Source organism: Astatotilapia calliptera, chromosome 23 (genome assembly GCF_964374335.1).
Source record: "Astatotilapia calliptera chromosome 23, fAstCal68.1, whole genome shotgun sequence".
NCBI classification, from domain to species: domain Eukaryota; kingdom Metazoa; phylum Chordata; class Actinopteri; order Cichliformes; family Cichlidae; genus Astatotilapia; species Astatotilapia calliptera.
In genome coordinates, this window is record NC_137443.1 from 10888958 (window position 1) to 10898527 (window position 9570).

At 42.9% G+C, this 9570-nt stretch overlaps 1 protein-coding gene across 1 annotated transcript; it reads right to left on the minus strand.

Annotated features, from left to right (window-relative positions):
* Positions 1 to 211: 211 nt before the first annotated feature.
* LOC145424341 (E3 SUMO-protein ligase ZBED1-like) lies at positions 212 to 2525 on the minus strand. The gene is made up of 3 exons (XM_080297589.1): positions 1453 to 2525; positions 1151 to 1157; positions 212 to 902 (listed from the first exon to the last, which is right to left on the minus strand). The coding sequence occupies exons 1-3, from the start codon at positions 2523 to 2525 to the stop codon at positions 360 to 362; spliced, it is 1623 nt and encodes a 540-aa protein (XP_080153715.1). The 3' UTR covers positions 212 to 359.
* Positions 2526 to 9570: the final 7045 nt, after the last annotated feature.

Sequence of the window (9570 nt, forward strand, 5' to 3'; positions counted from 1 at the left end):
TTTTACACACTTGTTAGTGTTATTTAATGCTAAGACCACGCTGAGTGGCCTGCGTTCACTCAGCGTGGTCTGACGTAGGCTGGGTGTTGTGCTGGAAGCGAATTAATCACAGCCTAAAAATTTATTAATCGCAACTCGAAATATATGTGTATATGTGTGTATATATGTGTAAAAATCGGGACAGATAGTGGTTTTTAACACACTTGTTTGTTTTATTTATTATTAATTGTGAGTACAAGCAGTACAAGCAGAACAGGGCTTCAAATAATTGTGAGGGATTTTTACTGAATGTTTTCCACCCGTTTAAATCTAGCACATTGTTTTATCCATATACATCTTCAAGTTCACAGAACATAGGCCTAATTCAACAGGCAAAATGTGGAGGCAGGAGTGGCCAGGTATCTGCGAGCAAGGCGGGCCAGCTGGCTGTGGGCTCCTGCATGAGCTGCCCACCACTGTAAGGGACAGTCCTCTAAGGCAGTGCAGGGCTCTGCTCTGTAGCGCTGTATGGCTCTGTCCTGCTGTACCTCCTCCTCTGACTCAGAGTCAGAGTCCATCTGCAGCAGGCTCAGCCTCTTCTTGGCTGGACCTTCTTCTGCAGTGTGTGATCTTCTAGGAGAGTCTTCATGCAGCATGCCTGCCAGTGTGGTCCACACTGCTTCTCTGTCAGTCTTGGGCACACTGCGTAGGTCTTTAAAACGTGGGTCCAGTGCAGTTGCGATCTGGAGCCATGCATAGTTGGTATGTTCCTGGCGGGAAGCAAGGTCTTCCTTAAACTTCTCTTTAAACCTCACCACATATGCAGGGTCCTCATCAGTTACTTCCATGACACGGCGCAGGTGGCAGAAGGCTGGTAGAACTACAGAGCAGGAGACGTAGGCCTCTCCTCCCAGCAGTTCAGTCTGCAGATATGTGCAGTGGAATACACACATACACACATGGGGTGGCTGTAGCTCAGGTGGCAGAGCAGGTCAGCCACTAATCAGAAGGTCGGTGGTTCGATCCCAGGCTGCCTCCTGGCTGCATGCCAAATATCCTTGGGCAAGATACTAACCCCGTGTTTGCCTACTGGTGGTGGTCAGAGGGCCCGGTGGCGCCTGTGTCCGGCAGGCTCGCCTCTGTCAGTGCGCCCCAGGGCAGCTGTGGCTACAATGTAGCTTGCCATCGCCAGTGTGTGAATGGGTGAATGACTGAATGTAGTGTAAAGCGCTTTGGGGTCCTATGGACTAGAAAAGCGCTATACAAATGCAGGCCATTTACACACACACACACACACACACAGATAAGACAGCAAATTAAAAAAAAGCTTTTTAATACTAGGTAATATTAATAAAATATTTGATTTCATTTATTTTTTAAATAAGACATTTTCATAATAACAAAACTGATTTAAGATGTATGTTTGATACATTTAATCTAAACCTACAATTATGGTCACAATGACAGGCTCACCTGCAGGGCTCTAGAAGTGTCTCCAGTCTCTGGAGTTTGTCCCACTCTGGAGGCGTCAGGAGGACAAGTTTATGCTTTTGTTTATCCAGAGTCGCGGTTACTGCAGTTTGGTTGCGGATCAAGCGCTTCACCATCTCCAGCGTGGAGTTCCAGCGCGTAGGCACGTCCTGGGCCAACGGCTCCTGCTTGCGCCCCAGTGACACCTGCTCTGCGTTCAGCTCTGCTGTGTTTGCTGGGCTGTGCTTAAAATGGCCAACAATTTTGCGGCATTTGGCCAGCGCAGTGACAAAGCCACTGTCTGCGAGACTCACTGTGATGCATCTCTGTAGAATGTGCGCGGTACACGGCATGTGATTGAATGGCATGATGCGAGCCGCGGCGATCATATTGCGCGCACTGTCCGTGCCTACTGTTGTCACCTTCTCCTCAATTCTCCACCTGCGAGCAACAGTCTGGAACTGCTCTGCACAAGCCTCCGCAAAGTGCCGCTCTTCCGTTTTCATTATAGTCAGCGCAAAGGATGTCAGACCCCAGGCTTCAGTGATTAAATGCGCAGTAACTCCCAGGTAATTGTCATTACTCAATGATGTCCAGTGGTCTCCTGTCAGAGCCACGCATTCTGTGTGAACTAAAGCCTCTTCTTTTTTCTTTTTCTCCGTTTCATACAGTTCGTGGATTCGAATTGTTATTGTGCTTCTCGCTGGGGGCTTGTAGGACGCGTCCTGAGATGCAACCTTTAAAACATCCGCAAAGCCCTTGTCCTCCACAATGCTTAGCGGTCTGCAGTCCTTTGCTATCCATTTGGCTATATTGTCGGTCAGTTTGTCCAAAGAAGACTTACCGAGTGACCTGCGTTCACTAAGAGTGGTCTGACGCAGGCCGGGTGAAGCTGCTGCCCCGACAAACGCGTGTTTGGCATTAAGGTGGTATTTTAAGGTCGAATTTGAACGGTGAAATTGAAACTCTTTACTACAGTGAGTGCAAATTACAACGCGTTTGTTTATTGTCCCATCTATGTTCTTCTTGTATTTAAATTCCCCATCCAGAAGGCCATCCGCTTCCTGCTTCTCCATTTTCAGTGGCGCGGTAAACAAATCAAGTGGAATTATGGGAGCGACTTATCTGCGTGTTGCGCTAAATAGTTAAATATTCTAACGTAATTAATTCCAAAATTTAATTATCACAATTAACGCGTTAATTTCGACAGCTATAAATATAATATAATATAATATAATATAATATAATATAATATAATATAATATAATATAATATAATATAATATATCATGTTGCTATTTAATGTTTTTTGTTCGTGTTGCAGCTGCTCTGTGAGCCAAGCTTTCGTTGTCTAAATTCAATGGCAATATATCTCTGCACCACACGATGGCGATAGATTCTCACAGACAGTCTGTGCTCTGCTTCCGCCACCAGTCATCTTTAAATCTTTTTTTTAATTCAATGAAACCTTTATTTAACTGTCCATCTCGCGGCATTACTTAAAAAAAAAATCATATTTAAATACAAAGAAGATTAAATACATGAACGACAGTAAATTGATAAAATAAGAGCAAATAAATATATTTACAAATGATAGCAACATCAATGGAATAAAAGCATGAACAGCAGCAGAAGGAGAAAGAGGCCTGTATCTACATTATTACTCTGGCAGCTCTCAGTCTCCATACAGACAGGACACGTTGCAGCGTAATTGCAGACAGGTGCGTGGGCCTGAGCTCCGCCCAGGCAGAATGACGAGTGGAAGAAAGCAGCAACACAATAAACATATGTAGCCTTGCGGAGCCGGCCGGGCAGACACCGAGACAGAGTGCAAAGATTTTATACGTGACAACACACACAAAAAAACACACACAACAAAAATCAGAATGTGTTTGTGATTTGGATTTTTATTTAAAGGTGAAACCTTTTTTCTTTTCTTGTTTTGCCAGATTAGACATTTTGATTCATTTCATTTAGTTTTTTTGTTTTACTTTGATGCTATAATAGATGTTTTTAAAATGTAGTCATATTTAATACTATATTGCATCATGGCAAAACAACAGTCTCCTCAAGCTGCTTTATACTGTAAGGTGAAAACACTACAGTAAAAGCCAGAAAACCCCAACAATCCAATGATCCCCTTTGAGCAAGCACTGGGCGACAGTGGGGAGGAAAAACTCCCTTTAGGAAGAAACCTCCGGCAGAACCAGGCTCAAGAAGGGGCGGCCATCTGCTGCGACCGGTTGGGGGTGGGTGGGCAATCTCAGTCCACGAGGGCCGGTGTCCCTGCAGGTTTTAGATGTGTCCTCGAACCAACACAGCTGATTTAAACGGCTAAATTAGCTCCTCAACATGTCCTGAAGTTCTCCAGAGGCCTGGTAACGAACTAATCATGTGATTCAGGTGTGTTGAGCCAAGGTGAGATCTAAAACCTGCAGGGACACCGGCCCTCGTGGACTGAGAATGCCCACCCATGATATAGGGAGACAAGATGAAGTATACTTCTAATGGCCTATTTTAGCAGTTAATTTTTAACAATCAACTGGTGGTAATCCATCATCAGAATTGAGGAAAGGTGGTGTTGATGGAGACTCTACAGGAGGATTCACTGGGGAAGCCATACCTGCACTTCTGCCAGGGTGTCTTGGACGTACCTGAATAAATGTAGTTTTCCCTGGAAGTGGACGAGGATTAATCTGAGACGGAGTCTCCTCAGAACATCTCCCCATCATGCTTCTATGGTCCAACGATGCCAGCTTTTGTCCTTTCTGTTTTTCTAATTTAAGCTGGAGTTGAGCGTCTTTCACTCTAGATTTTAGATGACCTATCTCCTTTTCTTCATTGGCAGCCTTTTGGATAATCTGGTTCACTGGTCCAATGAGCTCCTCTCTTTGTCGGAATAAAGCGTACTCGGAAGACTTTACCATGTCATTGTACTGCTTTTTAAATGATTCCAGCTCCCGTGTTTTATCTAGTAAAGCTGCATCTAGATCCTTGCATCTGATACGTAGACAGTTCAGCTGTTTTTCAAGAAACTCCGTTGTTCCAACAAAGGGGGTGCCTTCCACTCCGTCTACGTATTTCTTTTTTAAGTTGTGGAACATATCCCTAAATTCCACCTTTTCTTTTCCTCTCAAGGCATGTGGAAATGCCTTTTCAAAGGACAAAACGCACTGGCACAATTCCTCTTGGAAGTAGCGCTCTTTCTTCTCCAGCCAATTCACTTTGGATATAAATCTTTCCCGTTGCTTTTTTGTGGAGCGCAGTTTCTCTTCCAGCGCCACCTTTTCAGCCAGTGCCTGATTGTGTGCCGCTTTTACTTTGTGCCGGTCCACTGCTGTCTTTCTGTGGTTTTCCTGCTCTGTGCTTAGGGCCTTTTTGATGTCTTCAATTTTCTTTTTCAAAGAATCAACTTCGTCTTCAAGCATAGCCTTCATTTTCTTTTCCAAGGCCAGAGCTCTAATATTACTCTGGCATTTCTGCTTGATCGCCATATTCTGGGCCTTTTGGTCGTCTATCACTTTGCCCATTTGACCTTTCTCCTCTGTTAATTCTTTCATGTTTTTAACCATAATTTCATTTTCGTCTTGTAACTTTGTATTATGAAACAAAACACCGTCAATCCAACACTGCGAGGATTGACGTTCTTCCTCGCGTTCCTTAACCGCATTGACGGTCACACCTCTACTATTTTTTACTGCCGTCTGCAGCTTTTCTATTTTGGAGTCATACATGTTGATCACCTCTTCTAACTTCCTGTCTGCAGCATTTGCTTTGTTTTCCAGTTTTTTAGTATTTTCCTGGTAAAACTGCTGCATCTTATTTTTTTCCTCTTTGTGGCGTTTCAATAATAATTCAACAACTTGGCTGTTGTGAAATTGCTGACGTGCCACCTTTTCTTTCTCTGTTTCCAGCAGTCCTTGCAGGACTTGGACTTCGTCCTCGTGTTTTTCTTTAAGCTCAGCCAGAGTTTTCTCCGTCTCTGCGCGGAACTTTACCAGAGCTTCGTGGTCATCTTTTATCGAGTCCAACCTGTCTGCGATGTTTGTCCTGTCATCCAAGACCGAACCCAGCAGCTTATTATTCTGCAAAAGTTCATTGTTTTCTTTTGTTAGATCCTCGATCCGTTTCTTATTGACTGTATGCAGGTTTTTGAAGTAGTCAAGCTCAGTTTTGAGCTTTTCAACCTCGTCGATCATTGGCTGCAGTCTTTGCTCGAACTGTCTGGCATATGTTTCTTTTTCTTTTTCACTTTTTTTAACCATTGTTTTCGAGAAATTAACATTTCTGTCTTTGTTAGCTTTCGAACTCATTTCTGCTTTTTTATGTGCTGTATCACTCCAACAAAACGATAGCTTAATGAATTCCCTTTGACAGCTGTCCTCTATTTATAGACTTGAACATCAAAGGATGAAAGGACTGTCACTATGACATCACCACGTTCTGTGACGTAACAGGGCTTTGGAGCGTGATGTCACGGGGGTGGGCGTGGAAAGGATTTTGGGGGTCTAAACAAAGCGTGTCTTTTTTTTAAAACTTTATTTAACAAACAATGAGTATACAACATACGAACAGATGAAGTATACAACAGAACATGAACACAAAAAGCCAAGGGTGAAAGAAAAAGGTAACAATTATAAGAATACACGCAAAAATTCGCATACATATATTGTTGTGAGAGCCTTTTTGTTGGTGCAGTCTGATATTGATTGTATGTGCATGTGCACATCCTTAAAATAATGACAGAAATATGGTGTTTTGTTAGTAAACTTACATTTATGGATAAAAAATTTAGCTAAAAGTATTAAGAAATTTATCATAAAAAACATTTCTCATACTTCTTGGGGAACTTAAAGAAACAGAATAAAACATTTTCCCATCGTAAAGAAAACTCCCTTAAAATATGGACAATAACAAAGCTGCTAAATTCCTTCCAGAATCTCTGTGTAAAAGAACAGTACCAAAAAAGATGTGTCACCGTTTCTGGATGATCCCCACAGAAAGTACAATTAGTATTTATGTCCCTTTTAAATTTGACCATGTAGTGACTGGCTGGATAACATGTATGTCGAATTTTAAAAGAGACTTCTTTCACCTTATTTACAATCAAATATTTATGGGGGACCATCCAGACTGTCTTCCGCTTGATATCTGGAACACTGATTGGAAAATTATATAGTGCAATAAAGTCGTTGTAAGTAAGTAGTTGTCCCTCTTTACTAACCAGCTGAGCCACCAATAGGATCCCATTTTGGAGCCAAGTTTCCAGGAAAAGTGATTTATTTTTCTATAAAATATCTCTGTTGTTCCAGATAAGGTATTTGTGAGGTGAGAAGTTGTGTTTATAAATGAGGGTCCACGCTAAGAGGACCTGCTTATGGAAGGATGAAAGCTTTACAGGGACTTTCTCAACATTGTAATTACAATTTCAAATAAAAGTAAAGCCACCAAAACGAGAGAAAATGTGGTATGGTATAAAGTTCCAGATAGAGGTAGGGTTTTAAGAAAATGTTTGGCCCAATTAATTTTGAAAGTGTTATTTAAAGTAGAAAAGTCTAAGACGTTAAGCCCACCTGATTCGTACTTATTCATCACAACAGTTTTTCTAATATAGTGCGTACGGTTTTTCCATATAAAATTAAAGAGCATACGGTCAATATCTTTACTACTTTTCTTATCCAGATGTAAGGAGAGAGCAGCATATGTTCATCGGGATATCCCTTCAGCTTTAGTAATTAACACTCTACCTTTCAAAGACAAGTCCCTTGTTCCAAGATGGCGCCGCCGCGTATGGATGCCCCGGTGCTTCAGTGCGTTACTTCTGTTTTGTTTTTGTGCATAACTTCTGTGTCTGGGCACTCCTCTGATATTCTTACACTAGAGAAGAGCTTCTTAACTACAGGACTACAACACCTGTGGATTTACTTCCAATATTTGTCGCATCTGCGGCAGATTTACTGCAGACTCTGATCAGGAAAGTGAGACGCCGAAAGCGAGGAAAGCGAGCCGGCGCACTCGTGCGTCTGAGGAGACGCGGACTGCGAACTGCTCTTCCTGGGATCTTCCTTTCCAACGTACGCTCACTCAGGAATGAGATGGACGAGCTGGCCCTGATGAGAAGCATGAACAGAGACGTTGCCTCCTCCTGTGTCTTGTGTTTTACGGAGTCGTGGCTCTGTGAGGACATCCCGGACAGCGCGCTCAAGCTGGAGGGCTTTCATCTGCTGCGCGCGGACCGGCAGGCCTCTCTCTCTGGTAAGACCACAGGTGGACGTGTCTGCTTCTACATTAATAGTGGCTGGTGCACAGATGTAACAGTGATTGCTCAGCACTGCTCTTCCTCTCTGGAATACCTTTTTATTCACTGCAAACCGTTTTATTCTCCGCGGGAGTTTGCTTCATTCATCTTGGCCGCTGTTTACATCCCGCCAGATGCGGATGCGCAGGCAGCTCAGTGCGCACTCGCGGAGCAGATACTGCACATGGAGCGGACATTCCCGGACTCTCTCATCATTGCTCTTGGGGACTTTTACAACACCCCCCTCCTCACCCCACACAAAAGAGGATTTCACACCACCTCCTCCCACCACAACCCTTCATATTCATGAAGCAGATGCGAGGAAGCAGTTTAAGAGTCTGAATGCTCGGAAAGCTCCCGGCCCAGACGGTGTGTCTCGTCTACTGGACGCAGCCGGAGGGTTCACTTGGTTGTTTGCTCTCAATAGAAGCTGAGCGCGTCTCCGTGTCTGTGCTGGTAAACGATACTGAGTCCCAGTGCTCAGTAAACTGTACACCTGACCGTTATTCTCCCACTGAATCCGGTGTGTCCACGGTCCAACACGTGCTCAACACGATGGTGCTGACCGGTGCCCAAACACACCAGAACACCAAATAAGTAAAATAACACAAACACGAACTTCTCCATGGCTCGTCGGGATGGCAACTGCTCCAAAAGTGACACATGAAATAGGCTGACATTTGAGTTTGACACGGGAGGTGAGGGGGTGTTTTGAATATGCTTGACTCCGTCACGAGGTTGCGCACAGCATCACCGGCAAGGGGGCTTGGTTTGAGAGGTTTTTGGCATCTGTGATGTGATTTACAACCATCCACCCATGTACAGCAAGAAGCCGCACTCACAACCGTGGGCATCAGCAAGTTGGTGAAATTTAAACAAAACAAAACAGCATTCCATCTGAAACTCTCTTATTGTACCCAAAATACAAATTTTAGTGATTACATGTGGCTTCATTAATTATGTTCAAACGGATGAATACATAACGCAAGTAATAACTTTATGATCAGTCAGTGAATGAAGGAGCTCAAGAGTGCAAATATAGTTGCAATAAAGTGACAAATATGCCCTTTTATGTCAAACAAAGACCGAAATAAGTGGCATCAGTGTGAGGATGAGAATGAGCGATCCAACCTCACACTGCAGATATCAGGGCAAAGCACAGTGGGGGGGTTGCAGTCTGCGCGCACAAGAGGGCTAACAACGCTGTGAGTGACGGAATCCACCCAAACTGAGGAACAGCTTGTTCCCCAGAGCTGAAGCCTGCACTGTTTGCACTATAATATAATATAATATAATATAATATAATATAATATAATATAATATAATATAATATAATTAGGGCTGTCAAATGATTAAAAATTTTAATCAGATTAATCACAGCCTAAAAATTAATTAATCATGATTAATCACAACTCGAAATATGACCAAAATGTGTGCAAACATACGGACAGATAGCGGATTTTTACACACTTGTTAGTGTTATTTAATGCTAAGACCACGCTGAGTGGCCTGCGTTCACTCAGCGTGGTCTGACGTAGGCTGGGTGTTGTGCTGGAAGCGAATTAATCACAGCCTAAAAATTTATTAATCGCAACTCGAAATATATGTGTATATGTGTGTATATATGTGTAAAAATCGGGACAGATAGTGGTTTTTAACACACTTGTTTGTTTTATTTATTATTAATTGTGAGTACAAGCAGTACAAGCAGAACAGGGCTTCAAATAATTGTGAGGGATTTTTACTGAATGTTTTCCACCCGTTTAAATCTAGCACATTGTTTTATCCATATACATCTTCAAGTTCACAGAACATAGGCCTAAT